Source organism: Lepidothrix coronata, unplaced genomic scaffold, assembly GCF_001604755.1.
Source record: "Lepidothrix coronata isolate B3197 unplaced genomic scaffold, Lepidothrix_coronata-1.0 Scaffold196, whole genome shotgun sequence".
Classification (NCBI taxonomy): Eukaryota; Metazoa; Chordata; class Aves; order Passeriformes; family Pipridae; genus Lepidothrix; species Lepidothrix coronata.
In genome coordinates this window covers 814,384-831,241 of record NW_016690376.1, presented here as the reverse complement: position 1 = coordinate 831,241, position 16,858 = coordinate 814,384, and the positions used below count along the sequence as shown (strand labels likewise).

General features: G+C 46.1%; 1 protein-coding gene across 2 annotated transcripts in view; it reads right to left on the bottom strand.

Annotated features, from left to right (window-relative positions):
* Nucleotides 1-16,858, bottom strand: part of CUNH14orf37 (chromosome unknown C14orf37 homolog) — a 67,155-nt gene that overhangs the window by 32,450 nt on the left and 17,847 nt on the right. For both annotated transcript variants that reach the window (XM_017831744.1, XM_017831745.1), the window contains exon 5: nt 6,817-7,071. In XM_017831744.1, coding sequence (XP_017687233.1) covers nt 6,817-7,071 — 255 coding nt within the window. The remainder of the gene's footprint in view (nt 1-6,816; nt 7,072-16,858) is intronic.

Genomic DNA, 16,858 nt, shown 5'->3' with positions numbered 1-16,858 from the left:
TGTGATTTGCAGCCACAGACCTGCAATACAGTGAGAGCCATTTTCTCTATAAGGGGCTGCTCGGAGCTGCAGATATTTTTTATCCATCATAAAAAAAAAATTCACATTCTAAAAGTGTGTTTATTATGCAAGTGCCTTGTCACTACTTAAGTGAGAGAGTTATATGACTTTCCATTAGGGTAAGAATCAACATCCAAAGCACAAAAATTATATGAAATGCAGACATGGTTTATATTTTGGAAGCTACATGTTTTGAATTACACTGTCACACTTCATAACTTCTTTCTAAATTGCTATTTTATATTTTGTTTATCTCCAAATCCCATCTACAGGGATGGTCCAAACTCCACTGTGTAAAATAACTACATGGGTAGATGGAAACCTACAACCCATGCTGTGGAACCAGGCAACTCGGGTGACTTCTCACAAGCTACAGCCCTGTAACCTGGTATTGCCACAAACGGGTGGAGGTGAAGAACACACCAATGCTCAGCTAAAGAAGTGCAGATGTGGACAAAGAATGGGTCTGGGGTTAAAAAGAGAAACAAAAAAATCGTATCTGACACACATAAAATCCACCACAGATAGTAAATTCAGATGTAATATGAAATTGCAGGTCAGTGAAGACAGAGCAAGGTGCAAAACCATGTCAGCAAACATACAAAAATTATATCAAATAGACCTGAAATTGAGAAAGAAGAAAACATCAATGTGAACATTGGATTTCTCCTGGCCAAGGACTCCAGAAGTTGTTGAGCCACCACAAACCCCCAGATGAAACCTCCAAGCTTAGGACCCACAGAAGCAAGGACAAGCACAGCACCAGGATAAAGCACAGGAAATGAGGAGTGTGTGTGTAACAATCCTAACTGCACTACCATTTCTTTTCCTTTGATAATTAAATCTGGATTAATAATGTGCGTACTCTAAAGATTTCAGTTATATTAGCAATAAATTATTGGGTGTATATATGTGTATATATATGAGGTGTGGCTCCTCTTTGCCCATAAAAGGTTTTGAGCATAAAAATGGAGTTTCTTCTGTTAAAGTTTATGGTTCAAATCAGTCTCTCTTCTCTTTACTGCCGTTGTCTCCTGTTAGTGGTGGCCAAGGATAAGCACCTGGTAGTTTCATTCAACATCTTAAAAAAAGCCCACCACAACAAGCTTTGCTTTGACAACTTGAGCCAAACATCACACTTCTGTATTGCTTCAAGGTGAAAATGTCATTGTCACTCCAAACAACTCCACAGATTTTAAATGCACAAAGTAAACTACTGCATGTCCCAAAGCAGTAAAATTAAAGGCTTAGTAAATTGCCCTAGACCTCCTGCTGTCACTTTGCTATGGATAGCAGGAATTGTTCCTCTTGGGACATGGATGATGCAAGCATTAAGGCGTCAACAAACAGCTTGGAAGCCTGGGGACATTTTCATCTCAGCTCATGGTCATTAAATTAAGAGCAGTTACAGACACTTGAGCACTGGGAGAAGAGCACAGCCACAGAAGTCACCCCCAACAGAAGTAAAGGGTTTTGATTTCCATGGTAGTGTACAATAAAGACAATCTACTTTAGGATTCATGAGGAGTAACTAAAGGACCAAAAACCGTTCACTAGATTTGAACAAGTATAAACCAACTGCAGTTCTCCTGGTAATGCATAAACCATCACAAAAGAGGTAGCAGGGAAGAAATAGGGGGGGTGTGGGTATTTATTCCTCAAAAGCCCAAGATTCATAGAATAATAGAATCACAGAATCACAGAGTGGTTTGGGTTGGAAGGGACTTTAAAGACCATCTTGTTCCAAAACCCCTTAGACCAGGCTGCTCCAAGCCCCATCCAGCCTGGTCTTCCTGCCCCTCTGATGTTCTCCAAGAGTTTAATGTTTTCCTACCACACACCACCTACATACAGATCAAGAAACAAGTACAGAGAGGTCAAAGTCACCTCATAGAATTCAGAGAGGTCCCAAAGTACTGCTGTGTCCTTTACTGACAACCTCTGAAGGCAAAGCATTTGAACAGGACACCAAAAGAGATCCCAAATCATATTCAGACCTTCCTTCTCCAGAGCTGCAGGCCACCAGAAGGACTCCTATTTTATGGAAGGCACAGATTATCTCATTTTCTGCACAGATTATCTCATTTTCTGCTTTGCTTTCTGTCTAAATATTGCTGGTTAGAGAGTCAGCTGATGGGCTGTAAAACTGACAGTCTTGTTACTGGTGCTTATAAATTGCTTTTGCTCAGCTGGAGTTCATGTAGGACCATCTGACTGCCCAGAACTGACAGTTTTAATGATTCTGTTTCTCCAGCACTATCTCACTGACCACTACAAAAATCTGATCTGTCTCTTGTTCTGCCAAGCTGTTTTGTGGATCAAGTTCCCTGTCCTCTGGGGATTTGCAGTGTGTCAGCCATCAGACCAAGCAAGCTCGATAATAACTGACCTGAGAATTGCTACTCCAACACTTCTGGGCTCCTCTGTACTAGAGATTTTAGCGTTAAAATGTCACAATTCTGAAGGCTGGAGGACAGGTGCATCCCCAGGAGAAAGACACAGGTGCAAAGTATTTTAAAAATGGAAAATGCCAACTGTAAAAGTTTGGTGCTTGGCTGCTGTACTCACCCCGTACTCTGTTGGGTACCATTATCTTTTTTTCCAGTTCTTCCTTTCCTGTGCTGCATCCCAGGTGAAGCAGAACAGCTTCCCCTTCTAAACCATGTTTCACTCACACAATATGGGAAATTCCTCACATCTCAGCACTATCTGGTGAAGGAAGAGACACACAGAGCTCTTCCCTGGGATGCACAAAGGCTGAAGCAGGCAGGAACACAACGCCCCTGACCCAGCTGCATCCAGGGGCTGCAGCTGGAGACGTCCAGTGGTTACAAAGCCGCCTTAAAATAACAGGAAGCTGATTTCAAAGAGGTATCTTTAGATGAAAATCACTCAGAGGAAAAGGGTTTCAAAGAGAAGTAGCCCATGCAGGAGATCTAAAGCTTTACCAGCCCTGTACTGTGTGTTTGGTGTCTCCAGGTGCTCCAGCAGAACAATGGGAGCAGCTCTTCCAGCCTCCTGCCAGGTTTGGGGGGATTTCTTACGGTCTTAACAATCCAATTCCTGCTGACACAAGCTGTATATGCTTTTTCCACCTTTCCTGTTTCCCTAAGAAGCACATAGCCAAGACCAGGCATGGATTGATGTGTGCCCACGAACCCAGAGCAGGGGAAGCAGGGCAGAAATTCCTACCTGGGACAAATGGAAAGAGGGGAAGGGCTCTACTCCTGCAGCAGCATCTCAGGGAAAATGAGCCCAGTACAGCCACAAAGATGTGACAGTATTTCCCATTCCCCACACACTCCCAGGAAATCAGCCTTCCCACCACCTGGGTTCAGCTCATTCCATGGCCTCAGTGAGCTCATGCAAGCCCTCAGTTTTCCCAGAATCATAGAACCATAGAACCATGGAATGGCTTGGGTTTGAAGGGACCTTAAAGATGGTTTAGTTTCAATCTCACCCATCTAGTTCCATTTTCTTTGTGCCTCTAAAACATAAATAATTTCCCTTCCCCTTGGGAGCACTGTGGGCATTCAGAACACTGAAGATGGGGAAGGGAGCAGAATCACAGAGCCACTGAGGTCATCTAGACAGAAGAAGAATAAATATCTCCTTACAGAAGTGTTTACCTGATGCAATACGAGGGGTGAGTCACAGAGAGACTGATCCCACTGTGTCCCCACCACCACTGCACAGAAGTCCCATCTAAGCCCTAAGGGTGAACTCAGCTCAGCCACAGCCTCATCCTCTCCCTCACGGATGTTTGCAAAAACTGCAACCGCTTAAAAATTAAAGGGCAATCCAAACCATTTGGAGCTGGTGACAAGTAACCCAGTCAGTTTTCTTCCAGAGAACACCAAAATCCAAGTCTGCCCAGTCTTTCAGGTGCCTGGACCGGGTGCCCTGCAGCTGACCCAGCCTGACAGGCTTCACACAGGCCTCCTCCAGCTTACACAGGGGTCAATAAAACATCCGTTAGGGAGAAGAATCCTCAATTTATTCCATGTCTGAACTCTTTGGAAAGATGGCCTTTCCAAGGTCTGAGGAAGAGAGAAGGTGGTGGAGGATGAAGGCTGCAGGACGATGAAACATCAAACAGCAGAAACTGAACCTGAGCCGGACGCTCAGGAGCAGATCTGTGGAAGAGAAGCTGCAAAGGGCATCCTCCAGCAAGGCTCTGCACCAGGGCAAGGACCCCTCATAACAGATGCTATGCCACAGTGATATATAAGACAGGCTGAGAGAGCTGGGGGTGTTCACCCTGGGGAAGAGAAGGCTCTGGGGAGACCTTAGAGCCTCTTCCAGTGCCTAAAGGGACTACAAGAGAGCTGGAGAGGGACTTTGGACAGAGCCTGGAATGACAGGACAAGAGGGAATGGATTCACACTGAGGGAGAGCAGGGTAGATTAGATTTTAGGAAGAAATTCTTGGCTGTGAGGGTGGTGAGGCCCTGGCACAGGTTGCCCAGAGAAGCTGGGGCTGCCCCATCCCTGGAGTGTTCAAGGCCAGGTTGGACAGGGCTTGGAGCAACCTGGTCTAGTGGAAGGTGTCCCTGCCCATGACAGGGGGTTGAAATGACATGGTCTTTAAGGTCCCTTCCAATCCAAACCATCCTGTGATTCTATAGAGTGCTAAAGCTACACATTCTTTCACAGCTCAGGCCTGCTTCTTTTTTATGGACAAGTATTACAGCCTCTCCAGCCAGAGAGGGTTACTGCACACCAGGAACAGCTTCAGCCTCTGGGCACTGCTTTCTCACCTGCCTCATGTACCAGGCAGGCAGCTCCTACCCTGAAAGCTGTTCTTCCTCCAGCAACTGGAAACACAGCCACGACTCCAGTTCAGAACTGCATCAGCTGTGGACAGAACAAGCTCCTCCACAGCAACAAAGCTCATGGCAACAGTTCATCACATACAACAGTATCTTCAGCAGTATCCAGACACCCTTTGACCCACTGTCTGCACCCTGTTCTGGGAACATGACTCCTGTCAGAACCCTCCAGTGAGCCAAGCCAGATGACACCCTAGCTGAGATGGTTAAATGTACCAAGATCCCTGAAGAGGTATCAGTGCCATCTTCCTCCACGTTGCATAATGTGATGTCTGGTGTTTGGGGATGCACCTTGTGTTTGGCAAAATGCTGCCCCTCCTCAACACACTGCAAAGCCCTGGCACCCTTAGCCAAGATTTGACTCAGATGCAAAGCTCTGCTAAGACATCCATCCTGGTACGATCCTGAACCAGGCAAACAGCTTTAGGTGGTTCACAGCTTAATGCAACCTTCTCACCATTGCTAACAGAGCCACCATGCACCCCTGAGTGCAGAAAATATGTTGCTCCTGTCTTGTTTTCTCTCAGGAGAAAGACTGCACCAAGGAAGTGAGTAAGAACAGAACACAAAGCTGCTGATGCAACTCCCACCCTAACCCTGTGTCTTACACNCCTCTGAGCACTGCCATGTACCTCTTTCACCCAGCTTGCCAAAGCCAGCCAGAAACCCTTAAATACTTGGAATTATTCCCTTCACACAGCTCCTGTGCAGCCTGGTGGGATAACAGGACACGTGAAACAGATTTGACACGGCAACCACCCAACAGGGTATTTTTTACAAGCAAGATTTAGTGGGACAGGGAAGTATAAGACCTGGTGCAAACTCAATCTGCCCTCAAAGGCCAATCCTCCCATAGAGTTCCTGAAATCAACCTTCCCACAGAGTTCTTGAAATCAACCCTCCCACAGAGTTCTTGAAGCACACTCTTTGATTCAGTTCAGAGGAAGCCAAGAAAACTAAAGCAGGCTGGAAACAGCATCAGAGGGGGAGAACCACCAGGTTAAATCAGAATTAAACATTCAAGGGAAGTGACAGACATCACATAGATATATGTGACACACAACATGTGAAAGAGTTTTGGGGTTTTTCTAGTTGAAGAACTTCTCAGAACAGCTAATTCTCTAGGAGTCAGACACAAAGACCCTCTCTATAGATGTGGTTCAGCTCCCACAAACTCACCTGAAAGGTTCCTACTGCTGCTTGATGGGGATTGGTTTGGGAATTGAGTATTCTGGGAAAATATTCCTTGGCCCTAAGCCAAGCTGAGCAAGTTCCTTTCTGAACTCTACCTTATCCCACACCAGCTTTGAACTGCATCACATGGATTTAACATATATAAACCCCGATTCCTAGGTGGAATAAAGTAGTTCTAGTCACTAAACACAGGGCCTAAATGTACAGTGGGAAGAAATTGTATAAAGCTTTATAGAGGCTTTGTGGGTTTGTCTTAACACTGCCAGCACAGGGTCCCATGGCTGGACCACATTCCCAAGAAAAGTGGAACTTAGAAAATGCTGCTGAAGCAGCAAATGGGCTGATGGGCAACTGCCCAACTCCCTTTGCCCTCACAGGACATATATCCCTGCACCAACATGCTGGGCAAAGGGAACTGAAATTTCCCCAGGAACCTCACCTGAGAAGTTATTTATTTGTCCACCTTTGGAGCAAAACAACACTAAGGTTTGGGAACAAAGGAGCAGGTTTGGAGTATTCACATTCTCCCCAAAAGGACAACTGAGGTCACACTGCCAGGGACTCATCCCAGTTCAACCAGTTGTTGCTGGTAGATGGGGTTTCTCCATAAATGAACCAGCTGGAGAGCCAACCTCTGAGACTTGCTGGCACAAAGGACTGTCTCATGCAGAGTGCAGAGCAGGAGATACGTCCTCTGTAAGGGTAAAGGGAGAAGGGGCTTTTTCTCTTACCCAGACCCTGGTTCTGCTGCTCCCACTCGATGGTGTCAGGAACCTGGTAGGACACCCCAGCCAGCTGGGCCACAGGGTTTTCCAGGCCAGCTATGGGATCCTGGGAGGTCTCCCCTGGAAGTGTGAAACCCGGCAGCTCCGTGTCGCCCTCCATGCTTTCATCCATCAGATCTAGGTCTTTGTCCTCCTCATCTTCCTCTTCCTCCTCTTCTTCTTCCTCCTCCTCTTCTTCTTCCTCCTCCTCTTCTTCACCCTCTGGCCAGGGAGACAGAAAAGAAACATCAGGAAAGATCCCACAAGACAGCAGGTTCATAGATCCCTGGAGGTAAGCACCAAGCTGATACCACTCCTCCAAAGGCAAAGCAGCAGAACGAGCTTGTGCTTATTTTCCAACAGGAAAGACACCCACAGGGGTCAATTTGGAGGAGCTCTTCACCACTGGAAGTTGCTGAGTAACAATGAGACGTTGTCTCAGACTGTCAAATTAGTGGGAAATACAGTAATTTTCTGCTTCCTAATAGAGCACAAACAAGGACGTGCATGTGTACAACACCTGAGCATCTGCAACTACAGAGCTCTCTGCTCAACTCATTTCAGCTCAAGTGACAGCTATTTCCCCGATTTTCAATCTTGGAGGCAACAATAAGTTGGGTCTGATTTTAACTTTTATTAAACCTTTCCCAGCTCTGGAAAGGGTGCTGCTTTCCAGCCCAGTTACGTTGATATGGTTCCTCCTCCAGAAAAGGTACCTGGCTTTGACTGGACCAGGTTGCTCCAAGCCCCATCCAACCTGGCCTTGGAAAGCATTGGAAAAAAGGCAGCACAGCCAACACCTCATGGAAAAGCAGATAAATGTGACACAGAGGAAATCCCTGTGGATTTAGTGGAAGGTATCCCTGCCCATGGCAGGGAAGGTGGAACTAGATGATCTTTAAGGTCCCTTTCAACCCAAAACATTCTGTGATTCCATGAATTCTCCACCACAGCAGATACCCATCCATTCCAAAACTGCCAACATACACAGACAAATATTTAAGCCATATTTCACAGCTAGAATCTAAAATGGTCACACGGGAAGGACTGGGCTGGATCAAACCAAAGGCCATTTCTGTCCACATCCTATTACCAACCAAAGACCAGAGTGGGGAACACACAGAGCCAGTCTTCCCACACTTTTTCTTCCCAGCTATTAGTTACCAAAGTCCTGAGGACTTCCTAAGCCAGAATTTGCATCAGAGCTACTTAATAGCTCCTAATGGAGCCACCCACCAGGAAAAGATAATATCTAAAGCAATGACATGCTTTGAATTTCTTATGGTTAGTTTGTCAAAGCTGGAAACTAAAACATAGTATTTAGCACTTTATCTAATTTGCACAAAGCTCTGCTTAGCCCTGTAGAAAATTCCCTCCTGATGTGCTCAGACTGGGACAGCCCATCTGCACCTGGGCTGACGCTTTAGCTGAGGGTCTAGGACCATGTTAAAACCCAATAATCCATCCAAATCCCCATTTGTTACCTAGATATCCCATTATTTCTGCTGGAGTTGTACCTCATACAGGTTACAGACACTGCAATGAGATGCAGTGGCTGAGGCAGGACGCCCAAGGGGCTGCACAAATCCTTCCTGCTGTAAGTAAAGAAGGTGATGCTTCACTCCTCTCCTCTCTGCTGCAGGATGTGATGGCACTCCAGCACAGCTGTTCCACAAAGCACACGAGAAACAAACTGGGAAACTTGAGGAATCATAAAATCATTAAGGTTGGGAAAGATCTCCAAGATCACTGAGTCCAACAGCTAGCCCAGCACCGTGTTTATGTTCACCAATAAAACATGTTCCTAAGTACCACATGCATATGCCTTTTGAACACTTCCAGGGATGGTGACTCCAACACTCCTGTGGGCAGCCTGTTCCAGTCCCTGACCACCCTTTCAGTGAAGAAATTCTTCCTAATATCCAGACTAAATCTGCCCTGGCACAACTTGAGGCCATTTCCTCTCATCCTGTCCCTTGTTCCCTGGGAGCAGAGCCCGACCCCCACCTGGCTCCACCCTCCTGTCGGGGAGTTGGAGAGAGGGAGAAGGTCCCCTTGGGCACCCTTTTCTCCAGGCTGAGCCTCCCCAGCTCCCTCAGCTGCCTCTCCTCAGACTTGTGCTTCAGACCCTTCCTCAGCTCTGTTCCCTTCTCTGGACTCACTGCAGCCCCTCAATGTCTTTCTTGTCTCAAGGGACCCAAAACTGACCCCAGGATTTGAGGTGAGCCCTCACCAGTGCCCAGCACAGGGGGACAGTCACTGCCCTGGTCCTGCTGCCACACTATTGCTGACACAGGCTGATGATTGAGAGGTTGTATCAAGGATTTGCTTTCAAACACTGCATGTTTTTCTCAGCTCACCAGACAAGACAACCCCACTTGCCACCTTTCAGTTCTAGTCCTGTATTTCATACAAATGAGCTGCTGTTTGGATTTAGCTGCATCATCCTGCTATCTCCTGGCTTTTGGGGAAAAATCATTCCTGCACACAATTATACCACACAGAGCATCTAATGGAGCTTACAGGGAGGTAGTTAGCCCCTTAAATTCCCATTACATTTTATAGGCAGTTTCTGTCTTACAGTGTGCCCATCATTTTGAATCAACATAAGAATTTTCTCTGTCAAACTGCATGTTTTCATATAAAACATACAGATGTGAAGCTGAGAATGGCACCTGGAGAGTGCTCACAGGAAACCTGCAAAGACAAGTTAACGCAGGTCTTTTGCCCCTGCTGAGAGCAACACAGCTATAAACATTCCCAAAATTTAACAGCTGGAACAGCAGAGAAGAGGGACGTGAACAGAGGCTTTCCTTAGACTGGGTGAAAAAGCAGCCAAGAGAGAACAGGCATCAGATTTTTATCTCTGAAAAACTACTTTGGGACAAGGATTTTAGAAGCTTCTTGTGATTTTAGCAAGCCAAATCCCAGACACCTGCCAGGATCTAGTGTTGAAGCCACAGATAGCCATCTCTGTGTCTCCAAAGCCTCGAAGGCAGCAGAGCTGAACACCCAAATTGAAAGTGCTGAGGCCACTTATCACAGCTGATCATCACCAGGCTTCATCAATCACCACCAGCCACAGCAGAAAGCTGTGAAAAATGTGATCCCTGTAGCACAACCACTGCAAGGGGGGAGGAAAAGGCTCTTCGTTATTTCCTTCTCCTCTCTGGCTCATTCCTACATCTGAAAACAGTTTTTTAACACCACCACCCCCCCATCCCAAAATGCCAGCAGCTTGCCTTGCTGCAAGGTGCAGTGCAGAGCACCACTTGGTGGTCACAAGGAGGAAGCTACACTTCCAAAAAAAAAAGAAAAAATCAGAAACTTCACAAATGTGGGATTTCGGGAGCGGAGGCACAACAGGAGCCCGTGGGCAGCCTGTGCATAAGGCTTGGTAGTCTCATAAGATGGAAAACTAAAGTGAGCATCACACAGCTGAATCTCAAGCTGGAGGCTAGTGCTTCACTTGAAAGCCTTTTACAGAAGTCACGTTTTCCCTCCTAAATTGGCACTTTTTGGCCTTTGAAAGGCCTCAGCAGCAGCTTGAAAGAAAACAAACTGGAGAGACAGAACGTAGCAAGGACTGAAAGTGCAAAGCCCAGCAGATTCAGAAGGAATTCAGAGTTTCATGTGCATTTCCAGCCCACTGTGAACTATTTTGTGTGTCATGGAATGGTTTAGGTTGGAGAAGCCCTCTAAGATCATTGAGTCCAACTGTTAACCCAGCACTGCCAAGGCCACCACTAACCCCTGTCCCCAAGTGCCACATCCACACAGCTTTTAAATCCCTCAGGCATGGTGAGTCCACCACTGCCCTGGGAAGCCTATTCCAGTGCTTGACAACCATTTTGTTAAAGACATTTTTCCTACTATCCAATTTAAACCTCTCCTGGTGCAGTTTGAGGCTGTTTCCTCTTATCCTGTGTTTGTTACTTGGGAGAAGAGAATATCACTTCCCTAGTCCTGCTGGCCACATATTGCTGACACAAGCCAGGATGCTGTTGGCCTTCTTGGCCACCTAAGCAGTTTCTGCTGTGAGCCATCCTTGCTCTGTAGCTCTTCAGATGTCACATATAAGCTGATTTTGTTATCCTGTTTGCATGCACTGAATCCATGACGTGCCACATGGATCTATCAAGGAGGGATGGCATCCTGTCTCCTCTCCTGGTGACACCAGGAGACTTCAGCACTGAAACACTAACAGTCTAATCAGATGTTTGTATTTTCACAGAATCATGGAAAAGTTTGGGTTGGAAGGAATCTTAAAGACCATCCAGTTCCAAACCCCCTGCCATGGGCAGGGACACCTTCCACTAGTCAAGGTTGCTTCAAGCCCCATCCAACCTGGCCTGGAACAGTTCCAGGGATGGGGGATTTTCTACTGCAAGAATATCCAATGGCAGTTAAAGTCTCATCTCCAAGAGTGAAGAAATCCAAAATCTGCCACTCTCTGACAGGCTAAATAACCACTGGTTTCAATAACATAGGCTCTGCTCTGCCTGTATGGCAACAGGAAAGCAAAAGACCCCTAAGAAATTCAGCACCTCCCTGCTTTGACGGTGGACCAAGCCAAGAAAGATGCAGGCAGCAGGAATCCCAGGGAAAATTAGATTCCCACTTCACACATCAAAAGATTTTATTTTTAAGGACTCGACAACCTTGTAACAGGCATTCAAAATTTCCGGTTTGGAGAAGTGATAAGAGAACAGCAAGAAAACAAGTCTGAGAAAAACCAGCAAATTTTTAGCAGAGTTTTTGGGCTGTCCCAGCTTTATTAGCAGTCACCAGAAACAGCCACCATTGGTCTTTATCATGGGACTCTGAACAGATCCACGAGCAACACTGGTGATATCCACAGGATGGGGTTTGCTATTGCAGGGTGGCAAAAGCTCCCCCTGTGCTTGTTTCAAAGACAGGTCTTTCACTACAAAACTGTACATATCCGTGATGACTTTTGTGGCTCAGCAAAGAGAACTGAGACCACATCACACCTCCTTCCTGAGGCATTTCACAGTCCCAGTGGGGACCTACGACCAGCAGGGTCTGAAGCAGTTGGACAACAACCAGCAACCTCAAGTAAAAGCCTCAGACTCCATTTTTTGGGGGTATCATTGCTTGAAATGAAGCCACTCTGGTCATAACCTTGCTGAAGGCAACAGAGTTACACCAGGGCCTCTGTCTGCAGTTGAATAAACTTTCACTGAAGAAGGATGTTTCTATCTTTAGATATTTCCTATTTATGTTTGCAAACACTTTTATTCCTCAGAAGATTCGAGAAACCATCATTTGTCAGGTTTAGTGCACAACAGAAATATCTTGCTGTGCCCTGAGCAGCGAGAGACTCTCAGCAGAAGGTGATATATTTGCTCACAGGCACAAACTGAATTCAAATTGCAACAAAAAAAAAAAAAAAAAGAGAAAGACCTAAAAGGTTAAAACCTGCAGTTGTCATTTTCTCTGTCCTTTCCCCTCCCAGCCCAGGTTGTTCACATCAAACTCAGAGGGCAGTTGGCATTGGAATGGGCTGCCCAGGGAAGTGGTGGATTCTCCGTCCCTGGAGATTTTTAAGGTAAGACTGGATGTGGCATCAGCGCCATGGTCTAGCTACCACAGCAGTAATGGATCAAGGGTTGGACTTGATGATCTCGGAGGTCCCTTCCAACCCAGCTGATTCTGTGATGTCTAAATGATACCACAGTTTTGTTATGATCCATGGGAGTTTAAGCTGTGATTTCATAGATGCTCGGTGCTGCAGGGTCACCCATGTATGCTAATAACAACAGTGTGTAAATATATAAATAATAATGTGGAAACAGCCACAGGATTAGGGATGGGAGTCTATGACCACCTTCTCTAGGAAGACAGTCTCTGCCAAATGTTTTCTTTGGTTCACTTTCTGCGCTGCTTTTGTGATCACAGCAGACTGTCAAGGCAGGAAGGCCTTTCTAGGACAACTCTTTTATTATTAATCTGCTGCTTTCACGTGATCAGTAACAATGTCACCATCCAAGGGCTCCAAAATGCTGCCAAGAACAACCAGTGACAGGTTGGAAGGAGGCAGCTGTTGGAATGTGGACGAGCTCTCCTGGTGCACAGGCTGCTGTGGTGGTTGAAGATTCCCAAGCAAGCAGCAGGCACAGAAACTATGTAAAATAATCAGGGGAAAACCTCCCTAGTGATGAGCTCAGCTAAGCACAGTCATGTTCACTGTCTGGGGTATTTGTGGCCCACGTTACATGAACATTGTTTTAAATGCTTTGCTCTGGAAGGGGCATCAAATCAAACACAGCCTCCCACGGGAAGTATCAGCATCCAGGCTATTGCACAGACACAGGGAAAGGAACTATTGGGAAGAATGTATCTGTTGGATGGGATCCTACCACACAAAGCAAGGTAATATAACCCTACCCAAAGAAGTTTCAAGAGAAGAGGAAACAACATGTCACAGACTCACAGAATAACTTAGGTTGGAAAAGCCCTCTAAGATCATCGAGTTCAACCATTCCCTCAGCACTGCCAAGCCCATCACTAACCCCTGGCCCCAAGTGCCACATCTACACATCCTTTAAATCCCTCCAGGAATGGTGATTTCACCACCAGCCTGGGCAGCCTGTGCCAGTGCTGGACAACCCTTTAGGTGAAGAAATTTTTCCTAATATCCAATTCCCTGGTGGAACTTGAGGCTGTTTCCTCTTGTCCAAAGCTTTTCTGTGACAGAAGGAAATCCTTGCTCCCCTGGCAGCAGAGCTGAGCTGATGCTGGTTTAGGAGCTTCTCCCTGCCAAAGCCCAAGAGCTGCAGAAGCTGGTCTCCAGCAGAAGGCTTTTTGACACTGCACAAGTATGAGAGATTTAGAATCTGATCCTAACCTACTTCCCCCCAAACCTGAGGGGAATCACACTTGCTTTTCACAGTTCTGGCTCACTGCTTGTCACAGGATATCTGAGGCACTAAGGACTTTTTGGGGGAAGCAAAAGGAAGACAAAGGTAAAAGATACTCCAGTAGGGACCATAGGTCTGCTTCTGTATTAAGATCAAAAACAATTATTCTTACAATCACAGAATGGCTTGGGTTGGAAAGGACCTTAAAGACCATCTCATTCCAATACCCTGCATGGGCAGGAACACCTTCCCCTAGACCAGGTTGCTCCAAGCCCTTCCAACCTGGCCTTGGATACTCCCAGGGGCAGGACATCCACAGCTTCTCTGGGCAACCTGTGCCAGGGCCTCACTACCCTCACAGGGAAGAGTTTCTTCCTAAAAGAAGAACAAGCTGCGTTTCCAGCACCATTCACCTCAAAACTGTTTTCATACTGAGCCAGGATGGAGAGTTAGTTTAGCAACACAAGACTATTTTAAATGGAGAAAAAAAATGGAATGCTGCAGAACACACTGCATGGACTGTGACAGAGTTTGCTGCAGAACAGCTCTTCTAAGCCAGGTTGTGCAGGTGTTGAACTAACCAGGATAAAAACCAAGACAAGAATAAGGTAATTTATGAAGTGAGAGCAGTCAAATCAGTCCAGATTTAATGACCACAACCTGTAAGGGGACAGGGTAGAACAAGACAGATGAAGGCAGATACAGAGCTTACTTCTGTCAACAAAATGCTTTCCCACAGAAAAGAGCTGTGGGCATAACCTGTTTTTTCCAATCAAAAAAAAAAGAAGCCCCAGCAGAGACATTAATTCCATTTCCATTGGAAAAGGCTCTCTGACTGTGTCTCTCCAGAAGCATCCAATTCAACCACACTGCCTGGAAACAACCAACAGCCCAAGAGTCAAGAAAACATTTGATTTAAGCTTCATATTCTAGAAAAGCCCAGCATGGATCATCACAGATAATGCAGATTTGGGGGTGGATCTCTTGTTATGGGCAACAGTCTGTGGAATACCAAGGTTTTGGCTCAGGTCCTATCAGAAGCCAAAGGGAAGATGACGTGAGTCCACTCAGCTCACTTCTAGCCTGAGTTCTTGCTTCTTTCCAAGTCCTTGATCACCCTCCTGCAGCATCCCTGGTCCCAAAGCTTCCCAGAGAAGCTCCAAGAGCAACACTATCCCCCACACCCCAAGGGACTCCAGCCATGAGCAACTCCAGAAAAAAACACTCCTTGCAGATACTCAGTGTCACATCCCTGCTTATCTGAATCCACCTCCCTGGAGCCAGGAGGTTGAACTGCTTAATCCTCAGATTAAAACTAACAGAAACTCATTAAAAACTTTCACCCACACAGCCCAATTACATTTCAATAGCAACCATGGGGGATTTCTGTTGGTTTTGTTTGAGCTTGAAGGCAAGCATGGGAAAGCTATAACATTAAAAAAGATATCTAAGTGAACTCTAATTTTTTGGACAAATGAGAAGTCAGATACACTTAAAAATTCAAGCATAACCTGGACAGAACAGGAACCAAGGTGTGTCAGACTAAGAAATGTCATCTAACCTGCTTGAGGCAGAACAGTGCCAGAATAGCACAAAGAACAGGCTGAGAGAGCAGGGTTTGCTCAGACTGGAGAAGGGAAGGCTCCAGAGAGATCTTAGAGTCCCTTCCAGTGCCTAAAGGGGCTACAAGAGAGCTGGAGAAGGATTTTGGACAAGGGCCTGGAGGGACAGGACAAGGGGTAACAGAGAGCAGGATTAGATTAGATTTTAGGAAGAAACTCTTGCCTGTGAGGGTGGTGAGGCCCTGGCACAGGTTGCCCAGAGAAGCTGTGGCTGCCCCATCCCTGGAAATGTTCAAGGCCAGGCTGGACAGGGCTCAGAACAACTTGGGATAGTAGAAGGTGTCCCTGCCCAGGGCAGGGGGGCTGGAACAAGATGGTCTTTAAGGTCCTTTCCAACCCAAACTGTTCTATTATTCTACTCAGAGGAGATTCCTTCCCCTCCCATCAACCAAGAGTGAACCAGCTGGGCAGACCCATGTCCCTTCCCAGACATGCTTTAAATCACCCCAAGGGATTCTTCAGGAGGTGCTATTAAAGACCATAAAGCAGAGCAGAAAGGGTGTTTGAGAGATGAAGCCCTGGAGAGCATCCCTTGGCCCAGTCAGGCCCTGAACGATCCTGTGGTTTGGGTTTCATCAGAGGTGCCAGGGCCTCTGAGGCCGAGCAGGGTGACCATGCTCAGCCCACTGCCAAGGCTGAGCCCAGCACAGCAGCTGCACACAGCTGGAGTTCCCTCCCTCCTCTTCTTCTTCTTCCCTGTGAGCCTTCAGTTAGCCCAACACCCTCTTAGCTGTTCACCCCCAAGCTCCCAACTCATTAAGGGCCCGATCACTCTCCATACCCCTCACTCCTCAGCTCGCAGGGGGATTTCAGAAAACAAAATAAGTCACCACCACATTTAGCAGCAGAGAAGGTATCTTTAGTCAAACACTCACAGGAGAAGAAAGAAAGAAAGAACAGCTTAGGTTTGATGCAAAATTGTCACACTTTTTTTTTTTTTTTTACCATTTTCTGCTATAAAGGAGAATGAGGGATGAGCCACCACCTACTGTGAGGAAGATAGAGGTCAACTAGCATCAGAGAGAGAGAGCAGTTCCTACTTCAGTGGTAGCAATAAACAAGAGGCAAGACAAAAGTGTGTACAGAAAACATTTAATAATTCATGCTGCGTGTGCTTTGTTTTAAATCTTCCATTCCCTGCCAATTTAGCTGATATCCAAAGAGCTGGTGAGAAATTATAATATCAGGCTAGTTAACCATGCTGGGTTAAGTGCCTGTTTTATTTACACCTCTGCATCCTAATTTAAATTTTTAACAGGGTTGCAGAGATTTAATGAGGCAGATCTTAATCCATACAGTCAGGGTCCAAATAACAGTCCCCTTCAGAGCCTCAACTTCCAGCAAAAACAGTCTTCTTATTCAAAAAAAAAAAAAAAAAAAAGTTCCTTTTACTGTGACACAGCTCAGAAGAAAAATGTAAGGGGGATTTCTAAATTTATGTAAATGCCTACAAGCTCTGAAATACTTTCTGAAAAATGGTAACCACTGTCTTTAATTCTGAAG